At 47.4% G+C, this 26,792-nt stretch overlaps 1 protein-coding gene across 4 annotated transcripts in view; it reads left to right on the top strand.

Annotated features, from left to right (window-relative positions):
• The window catches only part of LOC143942659 (Fc receptor-like protein 5), a 51,749-nt gene that overhangs the window by 8,656 nt on the left and 16,301 nt on the right, over nucleotides 1-26,792 (top strand). For 3 of the 4 annotated variants that reach the window (XR_013264814.1, XM_077464036.1, XM_077464038.1), the window contains 9 exons: nucleotides 690-947; nucleotides 2,034-2,300; nucleotides 3,070-3,354; nucleotides 17,825-18,082; nucleotides 18,350-18,616; nucleotides 19,589-19,621; nucleotides 24,535-24,798; nucleotides 25,148-25,408; nucleotides 25,629-25,895. Coding sequence is in view for 3 of the 4 variants with exons in the window: in XM_077464036.1 (XP_077320162.1) it covers nucleotides 690-947; nucleotides 2,034-2,300; nucleotides 3,070-3,354; nucleotides 17,825-18,082; nucleotides 18,350-18,616; nucleotides 19,589-19,621; nucleotides 24,535-24,798; nucleotides 25,148-25,408; nucleotides 25,629-25,895 (2,160 nt within the window). In the remaining variant the exon portion in view is untranslated. The remainder of the gene's footprint in view (nucleotides 1-689; nucleotides 948-2,033; nucleotides 2,301-3,069; nucleotides 3,355-17,824; nucleotides 18,083-18,349; nucleotides 18,617-19,588; nucleotides 19,622-24,534; nucleotides 24,799-25,147; nucleotides 25,409-25,628; nucleotides 25,896-26,792) is intronic. The other variant, XM_077464037.1, reaches the window with a different exon arrangement.

Here is a 26,792-nt window from a genome sequence, read left to right as displayed (position 1 = left end):
CACTGCGTGAAGCCACTTCCTTACCCCCATCCATACTGTCGCCGTTGCTCTGGCATCCACCCTCTGGCTGGTACTGGCACAGGCACTTTCCTTCATCTGTTGGAATCTCTCCTTATTCTCACACTTTTCTCTGAACACACCGATGCTCTCCTTCAGAGAGGCGACCAACTTCTCCTGCTTTTTCAATGCCTCTTCCAGAGACTTTAGCTTGGAGACTTCCCTCTTACTGTTTCCAGACTGACTGTGCAGGGATTTCTTTTTCCTGAGATCTTCTTTCATGAAAGCAAGTTTCTGTTCCTCCTTAGCAATGCAGCGAAATCTGTTCACAACTTTATCCTAGAAAACTGGTAAGAACTCCTCTTGTATAGGGACAGGCCCAGGATCCTTTCTAGCTTGAGCACATGAAGTATGACTCAGTGCCTCTGGAGAGCCTCCATCTTCATCTTATCCCCCCAAACTGCATGGTGGTTGGGGAAGGAGCCTGCAGAACAGGCCCAGGGTTGATGTTTCCTCCAAATGAGAGCTAAGCAGAGTGCGCCAACAGCACCTTGCAAAACAGCACCACCTGCTGGAGAAGCTTCTCTGGTGCAGAGACTGATGTTGCTCGGTGTTTATTGTAAAAGTCTTGCAAAATTATGTGGTCTTAATTTAATATAATATTATAAATGAATATTATCTTTCTATTTCAGCCTATGTCCTGCTGCAGAAGCCTCCCAGTATTTATGAAGGGGACCCCCTAACTCTGAGGTGTTATAGCCCCCCAGGATATAATGGAACAAACACAACATTCTATAAGGATGGTGAAGAGATACAATTCTCAGTCAATAACTCGGAGCTCTATTTTGATAAAGTAAACAAAAGTGTGACTGGGACATACAGATGTACTAAAACTGTCCAATTTGGGGAGTTCCAAAACAGGTCTTCTGAGACCTATGTCTATGTAAGAGGTATGGTATAAGATGAGCTCCATTCAACAAAGTATATTCAATGCTCTTTAAAATAAAATCTTATCAGCTGAAGGCTGGGTTCACACCAGTGTGAATTGGATGCAGATTTCACCACATCCAATTCGCATTTCACTGCATCCAATTCGCATGGCAGGAGATTTTGACCGTCTCTCTGTGGAACCAGGTCACACATCTCCAGAGCGTCTCCAGTGCAGCTCACAGCAGGGGGTCTGGTGTACTTCCATTTATTGGTTTAGGTCTGATTTCAGCCAAATAATTTGGCTGAATTCAGATCTGAAATGGACCAGAAGATGCACATGACTCCTGTGCATCCTCTGGTCCATTTCAGGTCTGAATTCAGCCCAAAATTTTGGCTGAAATCAGACCTAAACCAATGAATCAAGGTGCACTAGACCCCCTGCTGTGAGCTGATCCATTCCTCAGTGTGAACCCAGCCTAAAGTGTATCCAAAGCTACTGACAGGCTGTTTTTGCTGTTTGTGTCACCACCAGGATTCTGATGGTTTCCCCCCATTTGTGTGCTGAGTATCAGGTCTACACTCTTGATATGTTCATTATGAAGGGTTTCAACCACCCCATACCGAGTTCCTGGGTCTGTACACCTGCTGTGCCCATTATGAGGGGTTCCCACCATCCCTGTACTGAGCTCCTGGGTCTGTGCACCTGCTGTGCCCATTATGAGGGGTTCCACCATCCCTGTGCTAAGTTCCTGGGTCTGCACACCTGCTGTGCCCATTATGAGGGGTCCCAGCCATCCCTGTGTTGAGTTAAAAGTCTTTACACTTGCTGTGCCCATTATGAGGGGTTCCCACCATCCCTGTATATAATAGGAGGAGTTAGGACACAAAAAGGTGTGTGGGAACATCCAAAACTCCCAAGATGACAAGAGCAGAATCAAGAATTATGGCCGGGAGAGCTCTTTTCTGAAGCATCCAAGACATATAAGAAGCCAGGGGCTGGCTCAGCCCACCAGGCTCTACAGTAGCTATAACAAGCTATCGCTTTTGGGTAGACTGAATTTTTAAGTTTGAATGGTATGCCTTTTAAATGTCCATTATATGTTTAGTAGGAGATGAAGTCAAGCCCTTGGTGACCTTCACACCAAACTGGAGAACGGTTATGTCCATGGACTCGGTGACTCTCATTTGTAATGTGGGATCTGCTGAACAAGAGAAGGAGACCTTTTACTGGTATAGAGATGACAAACTCATCGATAAAAATCAACAGAACTTTACCATCCAGTCAGCTAATTGGAGATATGACAAAGGATATTACCAGTGCCGGACCAGTACCAGCGATATCAGCGAACCCGTAACTCTGAACATTAAAAAAAGTAAGTTACACAGCTTGTGTATTTGCTGCCATTTTATTTACCACCAAACCAATCCAATCCATTATCAACCTTTAACTCATTAACTGTCTTTAAGAACTGTAAGCCCTTGTACACACGGTCTGAGAATCTGTTGGAATGAGTCTTATCGGACCGTGTCGTCAGATAATCCGACTGTGTGTGGTATGCATCGGACTGATTCTGTCCGAATCTCCATCCGACCCAATTTTCCAACATGTTGGAAATATTTCCCGACCAACTGGGCCGGACGGACCTAATCCGATCATGTGTAGAGAATTTTGATCGGACCAAGTGTCACGCATGCTCAGATCAAATTCCTACATCAAAGCTATTGGCTACTAGCCTGAATGTAGTCCCATCGTAACGAAATGACGTCATCACGTTCTGAAAGATCGGATTTTTCGCCAACTTGGCCCAACCGTGTGTATGCAACAGTTTCGGACACAATCCGTCGGACTAAATCCTACAGGCAAAATCTGACGGATTTGGTTGGCAAAATCTCTGACCGTGTGTATGTGGGCTAAGAACTGAGGGCCCTGTGTGTTTCATATTTTGTTAGATAATTATTGTTATTGGGTAAGCTTTTATAGACTACTTGAACCAAATAAATATCTATGATAGCACCTCCATTAATAACTAGTCTGATAAGGGTTTGGACTTCACACATGCCTCTGTAAAAGTTATGTTCCCCATGTGAGTGGAAGGTTAATCTTTTTCTGGGAACTTCTTGCATTAGACTTTTATCTTTCAGGGGATCTCGTCTTACAGAGGCCCACCTCCGTATATGAAGGACACCCCTTGACCCTCAGATGTCTGAGCAGATCTTCATTTATTGTCATTAACACCACATTTTACAAGGATGACAAAATGATCAAATTCTCTACTTCTGACACGGAGCTCCATATCATGAAGGTGGACAGAAATGTCTCTGGGATGTACAAATGTGTTCAACAATTACAGTCAAAGCTCTCTGGCCAAAATGGAACCCCCAAATCTTACAAAACATTGTCAGATATATCTTATATAACTGTGAGAGGTAAGTGCCCAAAGGGCCACTGCAGATTCAACCAAATAATAACTTTAGTACAGGGAAAGCAGGTTGAAGGCCTTTAATATTATACATGGTTGCAATGCAAGTGGTGATTGACTATTGTGAAGACCCCAAGAAATAGAGGGACAGAATCTCAAGACTTTTGATCTTTTCCAATGGTCTACAGGAAAAAAACCTTCAATGCGTTACAGGGTTCTCCCTTGAGAGCTGAAAACGTGGACATTATCTCCAGTACATGATAAGGTGTGGGGTGGAGTTTGGATGGCTCAATGTGTTTCAGGGTTTTTTCCTCCTTTGTAAGGGCTAAAAAATTAAATGGAGGATGTTCAGTGCATGATAAGGTTTAGAATACTGGCCTATCCACTAATGGAGGCAGAGTGAAGCTGTATAGTGATGGCCGAACGGTTCGCCCGGCGGTCGTTTCGCGGCGAATTTCCGACTTTCGCCGTCCGCGGGTTCGAACGCCTTTTTCCGTCGTTCGCCCCGGCGGACTTACGTGTTTAATGTATACAAGAACTTTAACCTTTCGTGACACGTTTATCATGTGTTACAGGACAACCAATTGAGACATGACAGCTCATGGACACTTGGACATTCCCCCTAACCTATAAATACACCCGATCCGGTGGCCATTTTACATTCTTTCTTCTGTCACTGTAGGGAAAGGATCCTGTGTGGAGTAGGGACAGAGAAAACGCTAGCTATTTGGTACACAAAAGTTCTTTTCAGGACTGGTATAGGTGTTAGGTCAGCAGCCTGAGTTTCTTTTGTCAGTTTAGATAAAGGGACAGAGCGCTGTATGCTGCTATTTTAGGGACAGCTCAGCCAGATTAGTCTTTCTTCATCATCATCATCATCATCATCATTAGCTGTTACTATCAGGTCCACAAAAGAGCTGTTCCAGCTAATCGTTCCAGCCTACTCTTTTTTGCCAATTTGTATAGGGACAGGCAGGAAGCAGTGTGTCAGGCAGTGAGGATAATTTTAAAGACTTGCTGTTACTATTAGTTCCACAAAGGTTCTTTTCAGGACTGGTATCAGTGGTACGGTAATAGGCTTGTACACGTATAATATTCTTTCTTCCAAATATAGAAAGAATATTATACTTGACTGCTGCCCTTCTGCTGCAGTCTGCTAATCATTCACAACTCACTTGTTCCACAAAGCTCTTTATCAGGACTGGTAACTTGGTCTGTCTAGGGTGCTACGGTACATAGGCTTGGGTGCGGTACAGTCTGCTGTTCTGTAAGGACCGCTATCGGTCCACAATACATAGGGTTGCCGTGCACTACTGCTGACCGCTGCCCTATACTGCAGCAGTCCTTCATTGGTATAGGGACTGACGTACAGTCTGCTAATCACTAACACACAACCTGCTTGGTCCACAAAAGTTCTTATAAGGACTGGTAACTTGGTATAGGGTGCTACGGTACATAGGCCTGAGTGCGTTACAGTCTGCTGTTCTGTAAGGACCGCTATCGGTCCACAATACATAGGGTTGCCGTGCACTACTGCTGACCGCTGCCCTATACTGCAGCAGTCCTTCAGCGGTATAGGGACTGACGCACAGTCTGCTAAACACTAACACACAACCTGCTTGGTCCACAAAAGTTTTTATAAGGACTGGTAACTTGGTATAGGGTGCTACGGTACATAGGCCTGAGTGCAGTACAGTCTGCTGTTCTGTAAGGACCGCTATCGGTCCACAATACATAGGGTTGCCGTGCACTACTGCTGACCGCTGCCCTATACTGCAGCAGTCCTTCATTGGTATAGGGACTGACGTACAGTCTGCTAATCACTAACACACAACCTGCTTGGTCCACAAAAGTTCTTATAAGGACTGGTAACTTGGTATAGGGTGCTACGGTACATAGGCCTGAGTGCGTTACAGTCTGCTGTTCTGTAAGGACCGCTATCGGTCCACAATACATAGGGTTGCCGTGCACTACTGCTGACCGCTGCCCTATACTGCAGCAGTCCTTCATTGGTATAGGGACTGACGTACAGTCTGCTAATCACTAACACACAACCTGCTTGTTCCACAAAAGTTCTTATAAGGACTGGTAACTTGGTATAGGGTGCTACGGTACATAGGCTTGAGTGCGGTACAGTCTGCTGTTCTGTAAGGACCGCTATCGGTCCACAATAGATAGGGTTGACGTGCACCACTGCTGACCGCTGCCCTATACTGCAGCAGTCCTTCAGCGGTATAGGGACTGACGTACAGTCTGCTAAACACTAATACACAACCTGCTTGGTCCACAAAAGTTCTTATAAGGACTGGTAACTTGGTATAGGGTGCTACGGTACATAGGCTTGAGTGCGGTACAGTCTGCTGTTCTGTAAGGACCGCTATCGGTCCACAATAGATAGGGTTGACGTGCACCACTGCTGACCGCTGCCCTATACTGCAGCAGTCCTTCAGCGGTATAGGGACTGACGCACAGTCTGCTAAACACTAACACACAACCTGCTTGGTCCACAAAAGTTTTTATAAGGACTGGTAACTTGGTATAGGGTGCTACGGTACATAGGCCTGAGTGCGTTACAGTCTGCTGTTCTGTAAGGACCGCTATCGGTCCACAATACATAGGGTTGCCGTGCACTACTGCTGACCGCTGCCCTATACTGCAGCAGTCCTTCATTGGTATAGGGACTGACGTACAGTCTGCTAATCACTAACACACAACCTGCTTGGTCCACAAAAGTTCTTATAAGGACTGGTAACTTGGTATAGGGTGCTACGGTACATAGGCCTGAGTGCGTTACAGTCTGCTGTTCTGTAAGGACCGCTATCGGTCCACAATACATAGGGTTGCCGTGCACTACTGCTGACCGCTGCCCTATACTGCAGCAGTCCTTCAGCGGTATAGGGACTGACGCACAGTCTGCTAAACACTAACACACAACCTGCTTGGTCCACAAAAGTTCTTATAAGGACTGGTAACTTGGTATAGGGTGCTACGGTACATAGGCCTGAGTGCAGTACAGTCTGCTGTTCTGTAAGGACCGCTATCGGTCCACAATACATAGGGTTGCCGTGCACTACTGCTGACCGCTGCCCTATACTGCAGCAGTCCTTCATTGGTATAGGGACTGACGTACAGTCTGCTAATCACTAACACACAACCTGCTTGTTCCACAAAAGTTCTTATAAGGACTGGTAACTTGGTATAGGGTGCTACGGTACATAGGCTTGAGTGCGGTACAGTCTGCTGTTCTGTAAGGACCGCTATCGGTCCACAATAGATAGGGTTGACGTGCACCACTGCTGACCGCTGCCCTATACTGCAGCAGTCCTTCAGCGGTATAGGGACTGACGTACAGTCTGCTAAACACTAATACACAACCTGCTTGGTCCACAAAAGTTCTTATAAGGACTGGTAACTTGGTATAGGGTGCTACGGTACATAGGCTTGAGTGCGGTACAGTCTGCTGTTCTGTAAGGACCGCTATCGGTCCACAATAGATAGGGTTGACGTGCACCACTGCTGACCGCTGCCCTATACTGCAGCAGTCCTTCAGCGGTATAGGGACTGACGCACAGTCTGCTAAACACTAACACACAACCTGCTTGGTCCACAAAAGTTTTTATAAGGACTGGTAACTTGGTATAGGGTGCTACGGTACATAGGCCTGAGTGCGTTACAGTCTGCTGTTCTGTAAGGACCGCTATCGGTCCACAATACATAGGGTTGCCGTGCACTACTGCTGACCGCTGCCCTATACTGCAGCAGTCCTTCATTGGTATAGGGACTGACGTACAGTCTGCTAATCACTAACACACAACCTGCTTGGTCCACAAAAGTTCTTATAAGGACTGGTAACTTGGTATAGGGTGCTACGGTACATAGGCCTGAGTGCGTTACAGTCTGCTGTTCTGTAAGGACCGCTATCGGTCCACAATACATAGGGTTGCCGTGCACTACTGCTGACCGCTGCCCTATACTGCAGCAGTCCTTCAGCGGTATAGGGACTGACGCACAGTCTGCTAAACACTAACACACAACCTGCTTGGTCCACAAAAGTTCTTATAAGGACTGGTAACTTGGTATAGGGTGCTACGGTACATAGGCTTGAGTGCGGTACAGTCTGCTGTTCTGTAAGGACCGCTATCGGTCCACAATAGATAGGGTTGACGTGCACCACTGCTGACCGCTGCCCTATACTGCAGCAGTCCTTCAGCGGTATAGGGACTGACGTACAGTCTGCTAAACACTAATACACAACCTGCTTGGTCCACAAAAGTTCTTATAAGGACTGGTAACTTGGTATAGGGTGCTACGGTACATAGGCTTGAGTGCGGTACAGTCTGCTGTTCTGTAAGGACCGCTATAGGTCCACAATAGATAGGGTTGACGTGCACCACTGCTGACCGCTCACCTATACTGCAGCAGTCCTTCAGCGGTATAGGGACTAAGAGTTTTGTCACAGGGTCATTTAAAAAATGACATGCAGAGGAAGAGGCAGGCCCTTCCGCAGGGGTGGTAGGGGTAGGGCAGGAGCAACAGGCTTGAGCCAAAGTGGGAAGTTGCAGAAGGTGCGTTCAATTACTTTAAAGGATGCACCAGACTTGGTTGAGTGGCTCGCTCAGCCTTACTCTTCTGCACCCTCCTCATCCTCTCGATCTGCACCCTCTTCTTCACTCTCTGCTATGTGCACCCCCAAAGACACTACCACCAACAACACGACCACCACCACCACCACCACATACCTTCCGCTTGAGTCACTGGAATTATTTTCCGATCCATATCAAGAGGACATTTCTGATGCGCAGCCACTCTTGGTATTGGATCAGGAAGAGGAGGTAGCAACAAGCGCTACTCAGCAGTCTGACGCCAGTACCCAGATCAGCCCAAGGAGGAGGTTGGTCCCCGGTGTTGCTGCCTACTCTACTTATAGCGGTGGGGAAGGTGACGTTGATGATGACGTGTCTAGTGATGTCACGTGGGTGCCCACAAGAGAGGAAGAGGAGGGGAGTTCAGAGGGAGATATGGACCAGCAGATAGGGAGGAGAAGCAGCAATGACTTACATTGCACAGCAGGGACAAAGCAGACTGCAAATGTATCAGGAGCGAGTCATCGACCATGTACGGTCACATCTGGCGCTCCCAGGACACCGGCACATGGCTCCGCAGTGTGGGCTTTTTTTAACGTGTCCGCTGCTGACAATAGCGTTGCCATCTGCAATCTTTGCAGTCAACGCGTTAGTCGCGGTAAGCCCAATACTCACCTAGGGACGACCGCCTTAAGAAGGCACATGAGCAGCCATCACCGAGCCCAGTGGGAGCAACGGAACACACAAAGCCACACTGCAGGCTCTCACCGTCCAGCCTCGTCTTCTACTTCTCCTTCTCCTCTCTCCTCACAATTGTCCTCCACTCCACCTTCCATCACGCCAAGCTCACATTTTTCTGCAAAAAGGCAGGCTTCCGTGGGCCTAATGTTTGAGCGTAAAAAAATGATGACGCCGGATAACCCTCTTGCCCAACGGTTGGCGGCTGGCTTGTCAGAACTCATAGCCCGCCAACTACTGCCATATAAACTGGTGGACTCGGAGGCCTTTCGCAAATTTGTGGCCATTGGAACACCACAATGGAAGGTCCCAGGAAGGAAGTATTTCTCAGAGAAGGGCATCCCAGAGCTATATGGCCATGTTCAGCGGCAAGTGAATGTATCTCTGGCACACAGTGTCGGTGCCAAGATACATCTGACCACAGACACGTGGTCTAGCAAACACGGGCAGGGAAGGTATATCAGTTTTACTGCCCACTGGGTGAACCTTCTGACGGCCGTCAAGCATGTAACCCGTGGCACCCGTGTAGATTTGGTTTTACCGCCACGGATTGCATGCAGGCCTGACTCTTCTTCTCCTCCTCCTACTCCATCCTCCTCCCTCTCCTCCTCAGCTGCCTCCTCCTTTTCCGCTGCTAGCGTCTCTTCCACTGCACCGCCCAAGCTCCCCAGAACCTATTCCACATGCCAGGTGAGACGTTGCCATGCCGTGCTGCGTCTGTTGTGCCTGGAAGCAAAGAGCCACACTGGCCCGGCACTCCTTTCAGCTTTGCGTTCACAGGCAGATGAGTGGCTAACACCGCTCAATTTGACAGTTGGTAAAGTGGTGTGTGACAACGGTGCCAATCTGCTTAGCGCATTGAAACAGGGCAAAATCACGCACGTGCCGTGCATGGCACACGTCTTAAACTTGGTCGTGCAGCGATTCCTTGTCAAATACCCTGGGGTCCAGGACATCTTGCGGCAGGCAAGGAAAATCTCGGCCCATTTCAGAAGATCTTACACGGCCATGGCTCGCCTTGCTGACATTCAGCGGCGACACCATCTGCCGGTCAGACGTCTTATTTGCGATTGCCCGACGCGATGGAACTCAACCTTCTATATGCTTGATAGGCTGCTCCAGCAGAAACGTGCAGTTAACGTCTACCTGTATGAACTCTGCGAAAGAAACGGTTCTGGGGAGCTGGGTTTTTTTTCACCGCGCCAGTGGCTGCTCATGCGCGACACATGCAGACTTCTGCGGCCATTTGAGGAGATCACCAAACTGGTCAGTCGCAGCCATGGCGCCATCAGTGACATGGTACCTTATGCCTTCTTTCTGGAGCGTGCATTGCGTCGTGTCATTGATCAGGCTGTGGAGGAGCAGGAGCGGGAAGATGAGGAAGTCGCAATGCTGGATGAATTCCCAGGGGGGGCTACTCTATCTGAGACAAGTCAACAACAGGAGTCTGATGAGGAGTCAGAGGAGGATGGTGCCGGGGCGGATGAGCAGGAGCAAGAAGAGCATGCTTTAAACCTTTCTGGGATCCCTGTTGTGCGAGGATGGGGAGAGGAGAATGAAGAGGACGACATTATCCTGGATGATGAGCAGGAGCCAGGCCACCACACCGCTTCCACTTTAGTGCAAATGGGGGCCTTCATGCTCCAGTGTTTTAATAGGGACCCCCGTATAAAAAGCATGAGGGTCAAGGACCAGTACTGGGTGGCAACGTACTTAGACCCCCGGTACAAACACAAAATGGCGGAAATGTTACCGCCGTCGCAGAGGGCTGTCAGAATGCAGCACTTCCAGGCCTTGCTTCGAGAAATGCTGCATTCTGCTTTTGCGTGCGCTGGCAGAGGAGCAATTCCCACTCCCAGAGAAGGATTTGCGGGTACCAATCCAACAGCGCCTGCAAGAAGAGGCCGGTTTGAAGATGTGTTGGTGACTTCGGATATGAGGTCATTCTTTCAGCCGACCCATCGACAGGTGTCATCCGGATCCAGCATCAGGGAACGCCTAGACCGTCAGGTGTCCGACTACATTGGGTTAACGGCCGATGTGGACGCTCTGAGGAGTGATGAACCCCTAGACTACTGGGTGGGCAGGCTTGACCTCTGGCCAGAGCTTGCCCAATTTGCAATCGAACTGTTGGCTTGCCCCTCATCCAGTGTCCTGTCCGAAAGGACGTTCAGCGCAGCAGGGGGGATTGTGACCGATAAGCGTACTCGCCTAGCTCACCACAGTGTTAACTACCTCACATTTCTAAAAATGAATGAGGCATGGATCTCGGAGGAATTCAACACATGTGATCAGTAGACCATGTATATGTCTATAAACAATTTTTGGAATCAAGCACACAGACCTTCTTAATTCATTTGGCTCACTTCCCTGACCCAAAAAAGCACACCGTACTATATGCCCCTACCCTCCTCTTTGAAGAGGTTGAGCGGTGTCATATTTCTACTGGGGCTGCTTATTATGAGGGGTTCCCACCATCCCTGTGCTGTGCTGACTTCCTCCTGGGTGTTCTTATTATGAGGGGCTCCCACCATCCCTGTGCTGTGCTGACTTCCTCCTGGGGGTTCTTATTATGAGGGGATCACACCATCCCTGTGCTGTGCTGACTTCCTCCTGGGGCTGCTTACGGTGCTGCTGTCAGCGCTGTATGTCACGGAGCTGCTGTCAGCGCTGTATGTCACGGAGCTGCTGTCAGCGCTGTATGTCACGGAGCTGCTGTCAGCGCTGTATGTCACGGAGCTGCTGTCAGCGCTGTATGTCACGGAGCTGCTGTCAGCGCTGTATGTCACGGAGCTGCTGTCAGCGCTGTATGTCACGGAGCTGCTGTCAGCGCTGTATGTCACGGAGCTGCTGTCAGCGCTGTATGTCACGGAGCTGCTGTCAGCGCTGTATGTCACGGAGCTGCTGTCAGCGCTGTATGTCACGGTGCTGCTGTCAGCGCTGTATGTCACGGAGCTGCTGTCAGCGCTGTATGTCACGGAGCTGCTGTCAGTGCTGTATGTCACGGAGCTGCTGTCAGCGCTGTATGTCACGGAGCTGCTGTCAGCGCTGTATGTCACGGAGCTGCTGTCAGCGCTGTATGTCACGGTGCTGCTGTCAGCGCTGTATGTCACGGAGCTGCTGTCAGCGCTGTATGTCACGGAGCTGCTGTCAGCGCTGTATGTCACGGAGCTGCTGTCAGCGCTGTATGTCACGGAGCTGCTGTCAGCGCTGTATGTCACGGAGCTGCTGTCAGCGCTGTATGTCACGGAGCTGCTGTCAGCGCTGTATGTCACGGAGCTGCTGTCAGCGCTGTATGTCACGGAGCTGCTGTCAGCGCTGTATGTCACGGAGCTGCTGTCAGCGCTGTATGTCACGGAGCTGCTGTCAGCGCTGTATGTCACGGAGCTGCTGTCAGCGCTGTATGTCACGGAGCTGCTGTCAGCGCTGTATGTCACGGTGCTGCTGTCAGCGCTGTATGTCACGGAGCTGCTGTCAGCGCTGTATGTCACGGAGCTGCTGTCAGTGCTGTATGTCACGGAGCTGCTGTCAGCGCTGTATGTCACGGAGCTGCTGTCAGCGCTGTATGTCACGGAGCTGCTGTCAGCGCTGTATGTCACGGTGCTGCTGTCAGCGCTGTATGTCACGGAGCTGCTGTCAGCGCTGTATGTCACGGAGCTGCTGTCAGCGCTGTATGTCACGGAGCTGCTGTCAGCGCTGTATGTCACGGAGCTGCTGTCAGCGCTGTATGTCACGGAGCTGCTGTCAGCGCTGTATGTCACGGTGCTGATGTCAGTGCTCTGTATTACGGTGCTGCTGTCAGTGCTCTGTATCTCCTGCACCCTCTTGTTTGCCTACCCTGGTCCCTGACCTTCCCTCTCCTCCATTGCCTTCATTAGCTCCATAGTCCTGAATTGTCAGAACAATTTCCCAAATAAAAAAAAAATGCTTGTAGTTATCGATCCCAAATTCACCTCATACATGTATTATGCTATTGTCCAGGTGGTGGGACTACGTGCTACCCCCTAATAATTACCCCGTGGCCGCAAATTCGACCTAAAGGTTTGCGAAATTCGCCTCCCATTGAAGTCAATGGAGCCCGCGGCGAACGGTCGTTTTCGCGAACGTTTGTGTCCGTTCGCGTTTCGCGTTCGCGAAACGTCCCGTCGGAAGTTCGTCCATCACTAAAGCTGTAGTCTTGTGTTTAATGTTTAAAGGATGCATTCTAAAACACTTTTCTTATTTGGAATTTACAGTATCCTATGAAATTTAATCCCAAGCCTACAGCTTCTCTCCATCTCAATTGGTAAAAAGGCATCCAACATTCTAAACTTTATCACACACTGTTCATTAAGTAATAAGGTTTAGAATGTTGGATAGCCCTTTCCTACAATAAAGGCAGAAAGAAGCTGCCGGCTGGTGCAAAATTTTCATAGGACAAATTCTAAAAAACATTTTTTCATAGGAACTCCCCCTAAGAAAACTTGTCACCAGCCTACAGCTTCTCTCCACCTCCTTTGGCGGAGAGGAAGTCAACATTTTAAACCTTATCACACACTGTTCAGTGTGGGTAAAGATTTAGAGTGTTGTCTTCCTCTCTGTCAATGGAGGTGAAGAGAAGCTGAAGGCATGCTCTCAATTTTATTAGGCGGAGTTCCAAAAAAGTTTATTTGTAACTCATCCTATGAAAATTAGTCAGGAGCCATTGGTAAAGAGGCATCCATCACTCTAAACCTCACCACGTGCTGTTTAGTGTGTGATGGGGTTTGGAATGTTGGGGGAGATGCCTCTCTACCGATGGAAGTCAAGAGAAGCTGTAGGCTTATGCTCAATTTTCATAAGATGCACTCCCCAAAACATTGAATACCAAGTTTAAACCTTTCTCCACTTCCATTGGTGAACAGTCATTTAACATTCTCAACCTTATCCACACTTTCAGTGTGGAGTAAGATTTAGGATGTTGGATTGCTCTCCACGAATGGAGGCAATTAGAAGCTGTAGGTTTGTGCCCAATTTTCATAAGTTGCTTTACAGAAAACATTTTTTTTTGGAACTCATCCTAAGAAAATTTTTTACAAGCCTGCAGCTTCTTTACATTTACATCAGTGAATAGGCATCTAATATTCTAAGCCTTATCACACACTGTTCAATGTGGGATAAGGTTTACAATGTTGACTTCCTATCCACCATTGGAGGTGGAGAGGGGCTGAAGGCTGCGGCCTCCCTACCCCAAAGCACCTCGTCCCCATGTTGATGAGGACAAGGGCCTCTTCCCGACAACCCTGGCCGTTGGTTGTCGGGGTCTGAGGGCAGGGGACTTATCGGAATCCGGGAGCCCCCTTTAATAAGGGGCCCCCCAGATACCGGCCCCCAACCTATGTGAATGAGTATGGGGTACGATGTACCCCTACCCATTCACCTGGTGAAAAAAGTATAAATAAAAAAACACAACACAAGTTTTTAAAATAATTTATTAGACAGCTCCGGTGGTCTTCTTCCGTCTTGGGGGGTCTTCTTGCCTCACTCCTCCACTATCTTCTTCTAGCTCTTTTACTAGTGGAGAAGCCCGGCTTTCTTCTTGGTCATCGCTGCTATCCGGGGGTCTTCTTCCAACTTCGGGGTCTTGTCCCCCTCTTCGCTTCTTCTTTCCGGGCCTCAGCTATCTTCTTATAGCTCTTTTACTAGCGTTGGCCCAAGCTTCTGTCGCCGCCGCCTTCTTCTCTTCTTCCTGACACAAAGCTCTCTCTGGCCACAATGGCAGGGACGCTTTGTGCGGTGACTTATATAGGGACAAGGGGTGGGGTCACCGGGTGATGTCACATGGTGACCCCGCCCCGTATGATGTCACAGTCCCAGCATCCTGCGGAGGAGGATGGAGGCTCAGGAAAGGCTGGGAGGGGAGCGTGAGGAGACAAGGATCAGCACACATAGAAGGCAGGGGTCGGCGGTGCAGGAACCTGTACGCGGTCCACCTGTCACCTGCCGGCAGTCGACAGGTGGACCGTGATCGATGGGTTGCTGACCCCCGGTGTAGGTTAAATATTCAGTTTTCATAGGATGCGTTCCAAGAAACATTTTCTTATTTGGAACTAATCCTATGAAAAAGAATGACAAGTCAACAATCTAAACCTTATCATATACTGTTCAGTGTGGGATAAGGTTTGGAACGTTGACTTCCTCTCCACCATTTGAAGTGGAGAGAGGCTAATACATAGAAGGTATGAGGTTTGGAATGTTGGGAGAGATGCTTCTCCTCTAATGGAGGTCAAGAAAATCTGTAGGCTTATACTCAATATTCATAAGAGGGTTGTGCTCAGTTTTCATAGGATTCATTCTAAAAAACATTTATTTGAAGCTCATTCTATGAAAATTTGTCAGGAGTCCCAACTTCTCCTCTGAGCCTTCACCGGTGAAGAGGCATCCACCATTCTGAACTTCATCACACACTGTTTAGTGCATGATAAGGTTTGGAATGTTGATGGAGATGTCTCACGGCCAGTGGAGGTCCAGGGAAGCTGTGGGCTTATGCTGAATTTTAAGTAGATTTATGCTCAATATTAATAGGATGTGTTTCAACATTTCTTATTTGGAACTAATCCTATGAAAATGAATCAGAAGTTAACATTCTAAACCTTATCATGCACTGTTCGGTGTGGGACATGGTTTAGAATGTTGACTTCCTCTCCACCAATGGAGGTGAAGAGAAGCTGAAGGCTTGGGCTCAATTTTAAATAGGATTCGATCCAAAAAAAATTTACTCAGAGCTCATCCTATGAAAATTAGTCAGGAACCGCAATTTCTCTCCACCTCCATTGGTAAAGAGGAATCCAACATTCTAAACCTCATCGTATGCTGTTCAGTGTGCGATGAGGTTTGAAATGTTGGTGAAGAAGCCTTTCCACCGATGGAGGTTGAGAGAAGCTGTAGCCTTATTAGGTTGCATTCCGAAAAACATTTCTTATTTAGAGCTCATCCTATGAAAATGAATAGCAAATGTCAACTTTCATCGTATGCAAATTAGTCATGAGCCTCCAGCTTCTCTCTACCTCCTTTCATTGGATAAGTTCTAAATTAGAAATGCCTTTTGAACAACCCTATAAAAATCGAGCACAAGCCTACAGCTTCTCCCAACCTCCATTGGTGCAGAGGCTTTCAAACATTCAAAACTTTAACACTCACCGAACACTGCATTAAAAGATTTAGAATGTTGGATACTCTTCCACCAATGGAGATGGAGAGAAGCTGTAGGCCTTATGACTTTTTTGCACAGTCCAATCCTTTCAGTGACCATCTATAAGTCGATCTACAAGAGAAAAACCTTTTCCCACAAGGTCCAGCCCTTCCCCACGTAGTCACCCTGAATCAGCTATATTAGGAAAGCTTTAACATTACAGTTTTGCTCAAAGTGAGTATCTTTTTTTTTTAAATTGTAATTTTTATTAATTTTCAAATCAAGTATAAAGTAATCGAGCATTAGAATAATCAATAAACAGAAGTGAATATAGATTATAACACAAACACTGACTTCAGAAGGCAGAGAATATCGTCCATATATGCAGGCACACGGGTAGTCTGCATAACCATATCATGTAGAATGATTAATAAACAGTTTACTAAAACAGAAATGTCATTTGACAAAAGGCCGTAGGCCAGAAGGAGACATAGAAACAGAACATTCACATGGTCATCATGGTGAATCTCGGGGGAGGGGGGGTTACCAGGGGTAGGGTAATACATAGAGATGGTAAACAGGAGGAAGGGAGATGGGAGAAGATGACAAAAAGGGGGATGGTGCTACTGGTAACTATGATCGTGAAGGGTGTACGGATGAGGGAATCCCATAACCCAACCTGTCCCAGGGCCCCCATACCTTATCAAATTGGGGAACTAAGTCATGCACCGAGGCCATCAGGTATTCCATTCTCCGAATATCGGACACCAATTGTAGAAATCTAGGCCATGGGGGAGCTGCGCCCGACAGCCAGCACAACGGGATAAGCCTTTTAGCAGCCAATAGAATATAGGAGACTAGCCTGTTTGTATTTTTAGGAAGGCCAGAAACAGGAAGACCTAACAGACAGTGTAAGGGGTCGATTGGGAGTGACACCCCCGTCACCTCCGCCACCAATGTCCCCACCGATATCCAAAAGGGACGTATCAGGGGCATTGCCAAAAAATATGGAACAGTGACCCAATGTCAAGCCCACAATGCCAGGAGCGCGGTGAGACTGAGGGGTCATATTTGTGGATGACATCGGGGGTCCTATACCAGAACATGAGGATTTTAATTGCCGTTTCCCTTTGCGTAACACACTTATGCCGCGTACACACGAGCGGACTTTTCAACATCCAAAGTCCGACGGAATGATTCCGTCAGACTATTCGATCGTGTGTGGGCTGCAACGGACTTTTGATTCGCAAAAGTCTGACGGACTTTAGAAAATGGAACATGCTTCAAATTTTTCCGACGGAACTCCGTCGGACCCGGTCCCTCCGAAAAATTTGCTCGTGTGTATGCTATTCCGACGGACTAAAACCGACGCTAGGGCAGCTATTGGCTACTGGCTATGAACTTCCTTATTTGAGTCGAGTCGTACGTCATCACGTTCGAATCCGTCGGAGTTTGGTGTGATTGTGTGTGGCCAAGTCCGCTCAGTAGAAAAGTCTGTCAGAACTCTGTTGGAACTCCAGCAGAACTCCGGCAGAACTCCTTCGGAAGTCTGTTGGACATAAGTCCTCTCGTGTGTACGGGGCTTTAGAGGATTTAAAGGTAGAGGACCAAATTTTATCCCATGTTTGTAGGGTGATAGGTCTGTCAAACAACCCGAGACCACCTACCCATTTACAGATGTGTAAGTTCATTTAAGGGGGTCGACTCATGGAGGATTCGGTGGATAGAGGAAATTAAATGTAGTTGGTGGGGTCCCTGAGCACTGAGGTGCTCAAAAGCCGTGGGGTTATCAAGGATTAAAGTCGGAGACTTGGAGCTAAAGAGGTGCCTAGCCTGTAGGTAAAAGTAAAATGAATGCTTGGGGATGTCATATTCATAGAGTCTCGAAGGCATGAAGCCTACGCGTAACAGGGTGTACCAAGTTCCTAAGTTGGAAAAGGGGGGGGGATCTAGCCACGGGGAAATTCTACCCAAAGACAGTAAGTGAGTATCTTTTTTATTTTTAGCCGTAGCCAGACCCGTGGTGACCTTCACACCCAACTGGAGAAATCTACTGTCTGGGGACTCGGTGACTTTAACATGCGATGTGGGATCTGCCGTACAAAATCACCAGACCTATTACTGGTACAAAGATGAGAAAGTGCTCAGTGTCACTCGGAGGGAGTTCACCATTCCATCGGCATCCCAGAAAGATGGCGGAGAGTACAAGTGCCGCACCAAATCCAGCGACATGAGTGATCCCACTAGGCTGGAAGTCAGCGATGGTAAGCACGCAAATCTGCTCGGATTTACTCCCTTTTGGTCTGTTAAATATGCCATTGAAAGTGTTTTGTTATATCAGTTTCATATGAGCGAGGGAATATGCTGCCTTATGGCCACTAGATGGAGTTGCTGATCATAGGAAATCAATATGTAAAATTAAATACAGTCAAAATAAATTACAGTCACAGCTAGGTGAATGCGGGTGACGCTTGTCCAACTAATATATTATGCCTAGACCCCAAAGTGTCAGTAATATTTTTCTGTTGTAGCTGAAGTCATCTTACAGCAAGACGCATCTTCCGCTTATGAAGGAACCCCCCTAACTCTGAGATGTCACAGCCGCCCTATCTACAACCTGATCAGCACAGACTTCTACAAGGATCACAAGGAGATACAATCCTCAGCCACTGACTCTACGCTACGTATCGAGCAGTTAAACAGACAAGCCACCGGGAACTACAAATGTTCAAAGGTCATGGAGGATGAGCTTGGATTCTTCGATGAGGATTCTGCAGAGATCTATATTTATGTAAAAGGTATGATGCAGTGGCGTAACTAGAACCTTCAGGGCCCCGATGCAAGAAACCATGAAGGGCCCCCCTGAACCCCAGCCAGGGCCCTTCCCTCCGAGTCCGGCGGTGGAACTCCAGGGCGTGGTCACAGGTATGACCTTTGTGAGCCCTGTAGTTCCACCACTGGTATCAGTAGTTTTTATTTATTTATTTTTTTACATTTTTAGGTGCCCCATTGGGGGACTGTCCCTAGGCAGGATTGGGTCCCCGTCCCCAGAACAGATGAGGTCCTTTTCTCCAGGGCAGATGAAATTACTGCCCCCAGGTAAGAAGGGGTCCCTGTCCCCAGGGGGATATGGAGGGGGTATGTAATAGTGTGTGCTAGCTGCCTATGCTGCTGCCGGCCATATGTAGAGGGGGCTGCATGGGCCCCCTGCATCACAGGGCCCAGTTGCGGTCGCGACTTCTGCACCCCCTATAGTTACGCCCCTGGTATGATGTGCGAGATGTTCAAATTGTGTTGAAGTGCTTTAAAATTAAATAGGTCAACCTACCCAAAAAAGACAAACTTTAGTCAAATCTGGAGCTGAATCAGCCCCTCATAATGGGCTAGTCAGGTATACAGACCCAGGAACTTATTAGACATTTCACTAATAGGTTTGATGTCAACCATCCTCATGGTGGTCATAACGCAGAGGGGTTCTGTGTTGGAACTACACAGAGAAGGCCGTTAGGTGCAGCTCTAGTTCAGTTGGTTGCAATAGGGAGGAGTAATCTAGTCATGGGTTCTCATTTTATTTGGTTGACACCTTGGGATTTGGGGGATCAGAAGAGTATCTGTAGCACATCAGAAGGACCCGTTCCTCCAGCAGATATCAGTGATGCCACATTATCAAGTCTTGGCTGGGTGATAAGGAAGGAAGACTGGAATACTTTGTATTTTTAATGAAATAAAATTAATTCCTTATAACAATCTACATTTATTTGTGTTTTCAGAAATCACCGAAGTCACAGACACGGCTTCTTCAGGTCTGTATTTAACGTATTGATTAACATCAGTAATTGTCTTTTTATAGATGGCAGGACAGGAAATGTAGAGAAAGGTAGTATGATTTCAGCAGTCCATTTAGCCTCTGCATCTGTTTACATTGCCATGTTATTTTATTGATTGTATGTATTACTTTATTGTATGTATTATTATATTACTTTATTGTATGTATTATTACCGTATATACTCGAGTATAAGCCGAGATTTTCAGCCTCTTTTTTGAGGCTGAAAGTGCCCCCCTCGGCTTATACTCGAGTCATCGCCGTCTGCCTGCCCGATCAGCGTGTCGAGCAGACAGACGGCGGCCATTCTACTATTCAAAAGCCGCGCCTCCGTCTGTGATAGGCGGAACACTCAATTTCCCAGCCGTCAGTGTTCCGCCTATCACGGACATCCGCTCATCCTCGTACTACGGACGAGGATGAGAGGATGTCCTTGATAGGCGGAACACAGACTGCTGGGAAATTGAGTGTTCTGCCTATCACAGACGGAGGCGTGGCTTTTGAACAGAGGAATGGCCGCCGGGGCGCCGATGAAGAGCGGCGATCCTGGCATGGCAGAAGGACGGAGGCTCGGCACAGGACGGAGGCACGGGACGGAGGAGGCACGAGACGACGGAGGCACGGGACGACGGAGGCACGGGACGGAGGCTCGGGACGGAGGCTCGGGACACAGGTAGGCTGGACACACAAGGCTGCACGGACACACACACAGGGATGGATGGACACACACACAGGGATGGATGGACACACACACAGGGATGGATGGATGGACACACACACAGGGATGGATGGATGGACACACACACAGGGATGGACGGACACACACACAGGGATGGACGGACACACACACAGGGATGGACGGACACACAGGGATGGACAGGCATGTCTCACCCTCGGCTTATACACGAGTCAATACGTTTTCCAGTTTTTTTGGGGTAAATTGGGGGCCTCGGCTTATATTCGGGTCGGCCTATACTCAAGTATATACGGTATATTACTATATTGTATGTATTATTATATTACTTTATTGTATGTATTATTATATTACTATATTGTATGTATTACTTTATTGTATGTATTATATATATATGAATTATGACCACCCACAACACTTTTACAGACGGGGGAGGGAGTAATTATCAGTGAGATAACAGAAATCCAAGATACTTATCTATAATAAATCAAAGTGATCCAAGATGGAGAGAAAGAAGGGGAGATAGAGGGTACAAACCCATAGGAGGGAGAAGGAAGGGAAGGGAGAATACATGAAGTGATGAGGAAAAAGCTAGAGGGAAAGTATAGAGGTTGGAGAGGCAAAGGAAGGAAGGAAGAGAAGGGAAGGGAAAGGAGGAGAAGGAAAGGGAAGGGAACAGAAGGCAAGGGAGGAAGGAAAGAGTACACACAAAGATGTAGAGAGAGAGAAAGAAAAAGGGTATAGGGGTTGGGGAGGTAGAGGGTGCAAAACCGAAGGAAGGGAGAGAAGGAAGGGGAAGGAATGACAGATAAAGTGTACACACGAAGATGTAAAGTAAGAGAGAGGGGAGGGAAGATTCAGGTGTTGGGGAGGTAAAGGGTGTAAAACCACAGGCAGGAATGGAAGGGAGGATAGAAAGGGATGGAATGAAAGATAAGAGTACACAAAAGAAGATGTAAAGAGAGAGCGAGGAAAAGTATAGGGGTTGAGGAGGTGGAGGGTGCAAAACTATAGGAAGAGAGTAAAGGAAGGAAGGGGGAGAATTGAAGGGAGGAAAGAAAAGAAGGGAAGGAAGAGAAGAAAGGAAGGGAGAGAGGGAAAATAGGGTGGAATGGAAGAGAGGAAAGGAAAGATGAAGGGAAAGAAGGGCAGAAAGGAAGAGAAGAAAAGAAAAAAGAAAGGGAAGAAAGGAAGGAAGGAAGGAAGAGAAGGGAAAGGAGGGCAGAAAGGAAGAGAAGAAAAGAAAAAAGTAAGGGGAGAAGGGAAGGAAGGGGGTGAAGGGAAAGGAGGGTGGAAAGGAAGAAAGGGAAGAAAGGAAGGAAGGAAGAGAAGGGAAAGAAGAGTGGAAAGGAAGGAAAGAAGGAAGGAAAGAAAGAAAGAAGGAAGGAATAAAGGGAAGATGGGAGGAAGGAAAGACGAAAGGAAGGAAAGAAGGAAGGAATAAAGGGAAGAAGGAAGGATGGAAAGAAGGAAGGAAGGAAAGAAAGAAAGAAGGAAGGAAAGAATGAAGGAAGGAAAGAGAGTAAGGAAGGGAGAGTAGGGAAGGGAGAGAAGGGAAGGGAAGGCAGAAAGGAAGGAAAAGCAAAAAAAGGAGGAAAGGAAGGAAAGGAGAGAAGGGGAAATAAGAGAGGAAAGGAAGAGAGGAAAGGAAAGAAGGAAGGAAAAAAGGGAAGAGAAGGAAGAAAGGGAGAGAATGGAAGGGAGTGCAGAAAGGAAGGAAAAGCGAAGAAGGAAGAAAGGATGGAAAGAGAAGGGAAGGGAGGGCAGAAAGGAAGAGAAAGAATAAAGGAAGGAATGGAGTTAAATGAAGAGAGGGCAGAAAAAAAAGGGAAGGGAGAGAAGAAAGGAAGGACTTATTTCCCTCCACTCCGGGGTATCCACTCGGACACACTATGCTTGCCCTCTTGCTGCATTTTTAAATCAGGAAAATGCTGGGTAGTATCATAATTTTGTGTATTTTACCACATTGTATATGACCTGTTATTTCACCTATGCCGTTCATTTCTGTTTATACAAACACCGATTGTAATAGATTTTTTTGGAGACGTTTGTTTGCACTTAGGCCTACGTTGTATTGACCTTAACCGATGTGAAGTTCATTGTGTCTGTTTGTTGTTGTACGATGCATACCCTTTAAAATGAAGAATTATAAAAATAAAGAAAGGAAGAAAGGCAAGGTGAGAAGGGAAGGGAGGGCAGCAAAAAGGAAAGGAAGCCCAGGTTCACACTGATGCGTGTTTGAAATCGTGCGAGTTCAGCTGAACTCGCACGATTTCTAACCGGCAATGCACTCCGAATTTCGGGGGCTATTTGAAAGACATCTGTGCGGGTTCATGCACAGATATCTATTCAAATCGCCCCTGAAGTTGCCAAAAGTAGTACAGGAACTACTTTTGGAAATCGGTGCCACAAAGTCGACTCCGCACCAGTTCGGACGGTGCTATTGCTAACATGTCAAATTGCATGCCAAATTGGCCCAATGTGAACATGGGCAAAGAGAAGAAAGGAAGGAGGGAAATGAGAGAAGTGAAGAGAGGCCAGAAATGAGGGGAAAGCATAGAAGGAAGAAAGTAGAGACAAAAAGGGAGGGCAGAAATGGAGGGACTAAATAGAAGAAAGGATGGAGGGAAAGGAGAGAAGGGAAGGAAGGGCAGTAAGGAAGGGAATGCAGAGAAGAAACAGAGGAAGGAAAGGAGAGAAGGGAAGAGATGGCAGAAAGGAATGGAACGCAGAGAAGAAACAGAGGAAGGAAATGAGAGAAGGGAAGGGAGGGCAAAAAAGGAAGGAGAGGAGGAGACCGAAGGAAGGAAAGGAGGGAAGGCAGGGCAGAAAGGAAGGGAAAACAGAGAAGAAAGAGTGGAATTAAAGGAGACAAGGCAAGGGAGGGCAGAAAGGAAGGAAAGGAGAGAAAGGAAGAGACAAATGGAAAGGAGAGAAGGGAGGGCAGAAAGGAAGGGAAAGCAGATAAGGAAGAAAAGGAGAGAAGGGAAGGGAGGGAAGAAAGGAAGTGAAGGAAGAGAAGGAAGGAAAGATAAGATTACACGTTAAAATGTAGAGAAAAAGAAAATGTGTAGAGGTTGGGGAGGCAGAGGGTGCAAAACCATAGAAAGGATAGGAAGGATGGAAGGGAGCGCTGAAAGGAAGGGAGGGAAGAGAAGAAAGGGACAGAAGGAAATATAAGAGTACACACAAAGACGTAGAGAAAGAAAGAGAAAGGTATAGAGGTTGGGGAGGTAGAGGATGCAAAACCATAAGAAGGAAAGGAAGCGAAGAAAGGAAAAAAGGGAAGGGAAGATACGAGTACACATGAAGATGTGAAAAGAGAGAGGGAATGGATAGAGGTTGGGGAGGTAGAGCATGCAAGAGCACATGTGCTGTGAGAGGAGTGAGAGGAGAGTTACAGAGGTTGGGCAAAACCATAGAAGAAACGAAAGAAGAATGGATACAGGTACAGAATGAGACAGAGGAAAGGTGTGGAGCTTGCGGAAATAGAGGGTGTAAAACTACAGGAAGGAAAGGAAGGAAGGAAAGATAAAAGTACACATGAAGACATGAAAAGAGAGGTTGGGGAGGTGGAGCATGCAAGAGCACATGTGCTGTGCCCTGCACCGAATTCCCGGGTCTGTACACCCACTGTGCCCATTATGAGGGGTTCCCACCATCCCTGTGCTGAGTTCCCGGGTCTGTACACCCGCTGTCCCATTATGAGGGGTTCCCACCATCCCTGTGCTGAGTTCCCGGGTCTGTACACGCGCTGTGCCCATTATGAGGAGTTCCCACCATCCCTGTGCTGAGTTCCTGGATCTGTACACCTGCTGTGCCCATTATGAGGGGTTCCCTCCATCCCTGTGCTGAGTTGGTGGGTCTACATACCTGCTGTGCCCATTATGAGAGGTTTCCACCATCCCTGTGCTGAGTTCCCGGGTCTGTAAACCCACTGTGCCCATTATGAGGGGTTCCCACCATCCCTGTGCTGAGTTCCTGGGTCTAAATACCTGCTGTGCCCATTATGAGGGGTTCCCACCATCCCCGTGCTGGGTTCCTGGGTCTACATCCCTGCTGTGCCCATTATGAGAGGTTCCCACCATCCCCACGTGCTGAGTTATTGGGTCTACATACCTGCTGTGCTCCTTATGCGGGGTTTCCACTCCAGGAGGTAGGCTTTTAATTAGTGCATCATTTTGTGTTCATTTTGTAGCTTTAGCCCAACCTGTGGTGACCTTCACACCCCCGTGGAGACGTATAATGGTCAGGGACACAGTGACTATAACATGTGACCTCGGTACTACGGCACAGGAGATGGAACATTTTTATTGGTACAGAGATGAGAAACTGATAGACATCCACCATCAGCAGACATTCACCATCCGATCAGCTTCAGTGGAGGCTAACAGTGGGGAGTACCAGTGCCGGAGCAGCACCAGTGACATCAGTGACCCTCTCTGGCTGCATGTTACTAATGGTGAGCAATGATAACAGTGTGTGACTGTGGGGGGGGGGGACATTAGAGTGTAAGCTCCTCTGGTAAAGAGACTGACTCAGTGTTCTCAGTACAGCACTGCGGTATATGTCAGAGCTTTATAATTGTATAATAATAATAATAATAACAATGTTGTTACAGCGCCTAGAGGCGATTCAGTTCGCATTGTACGCTATACAAGTATTTCATTCATTCATTCATTCGTTGTGTGACTGTGACAATGAATAAGACATTAGGGTGTAAGGTCCTTTGGTACGAATGCTTCTGTATTCCTCCTCTCCGGTGCTATATGCTGCTTTTTAACGTGCTGAATAACATTTTTCCATTTCAGCCGAAGTCATTCTCCAGAGACCCCCCAGGATTCGCATAGGGGACCCCCTAACTCTGAGATGTTACAGCTCACCTGCTTGGGAAGAACCAACCTTCTACAAGGAAGAGGAAGAGATCCAATCCTCACTTGATAACTCGGAGCTCCACTTTGATAAAGTTGATAGAAACGCGATCGGGACCTACAGATGTGATAAAACCTACTACCATAAGAACCACAACGTTCCCTCCCTCTGGATGTCTTTTACCTACGTCTATGTGGAAGGTAAGTTGTGGTTTTGGGTTTTATCATTTTAAAGTATTAAGCAATTAAAAGAAAAAAAAAAATTGGGAAATAAATTTTTCTAATAACGTTTAATGTGTTATATGTCATTTACTTTAATTTATCATAAATTAAGAAGCAGGGTACTTTTTATGAATAGGCAAAAAAATAAGGAGTCTGGTCCTTTCCTCATTGGGTCCCTTACTGTCCATGTTGTGTTTAGAAGGAGATGAGGTCAAGCCTCTGGTGACCTTCACACCCAACTGGCGGACTATCCAGGACACCGACTCGGTGACTCTGACATGTAACGTTGCGTCTACGAAGCAAGAGAAGGAGACCTTCTACTGGTACAGAAACAATGAAGAGATCCTCCAATATCAGCAGACCTTTACTCTACGTCGGGCCAAACCGAAAGATGACAGTGGTTATTACCAGTGCCGGACCAGCACCAGCGATCTCAGTGACCCCGTCAAACTGGAAGTTGAAGAGGGTGAGTCATGAAGCTATAGACCAGTCATTTTCTACCATTGGACCGCAGCCTAAGGCCGGGCCAAGCCATCCCTTTTGTCAGTCTGAGGGTCACTATCCCAATTACACCAATGATTTGGGGACCTATTCTTCTCTGGTGGCCGCTATCCCACTTACATCAATGATCTGCTACTCCTGCCCGGGGGGTCACTATCCCACTAACACCAGTGAATTAAGGTGCTATTTTCCCCTGGGGGGCCACGATCCCACTGACACCTGTGATTTGTGTTGCCACTCCCTCCTTGGGGCCTCTATCCCACCGACAGCAATGAACTGAAAAACAGTTTTCACCTGGGGGCCACAATCCCACTGGCAGGGCTGGTGCAAGGATTTTTGACACCCTAGGCAAAACCTAAGTTTGCCGCTCAGCCCCTTTTGCCCTGCCCATGTAACCCATGTGACCTACCTGACCATTACCCTGACCTACCTGACCCCTACACTGACCTACCTGACCACTACATTGAAATACTTGAAATACTGTGTGTGTGTGTGTGTGTGTGTGTGTGTGTGTGTGTGTGTGGTGTTTGTGTTCTGTGTTGTGTGTGTGTGTGTTGTATTTGTGTTGTGTGTGCATGTTGTATTTGTGTTGTATTTGTGTTGTGTGTGTTTATGTTGTGTGTGTGTTGTATTTGTGTTGTGTGTGTGTGTGTGTTGTATTTGTGTTGTGTGTGTTGTATTTGTGTTGTGTGTTGTATTTGTGTTGTGTGTTGTGTGTGTTTGTTGTGTGTGTGTGTGGTGTTTGTGTTGTGTGTTGTATTTGTGTTGTGTGTGTGAGGTGTTTGTGTTGTGTGTTGTATTTGTGTTGTGTGTGTGTTGTATTTGTGTTCTGTGTGTGTTGTGTGTGTGTGTATTGAAACAA

Source organism: Lithobates pipiens, unplaced genomic scaffold, assembly GCF_037356315.1.
Source record: "Lithobates pipiens isolate NorthernLeopardFrog02 unplaced genomic scaffold, aLitPip1_a1.2 Scaffold_30, whole genome shotgun sequence".
NCBI lineage: Eukaryota > Metazoa > Chordata > Amphibia > Anura > Ranidae > Lithobates > Lithobates pipiens.
This window is presented reverse-complemented; position numbering and strand designations above follow the sequence as displayed.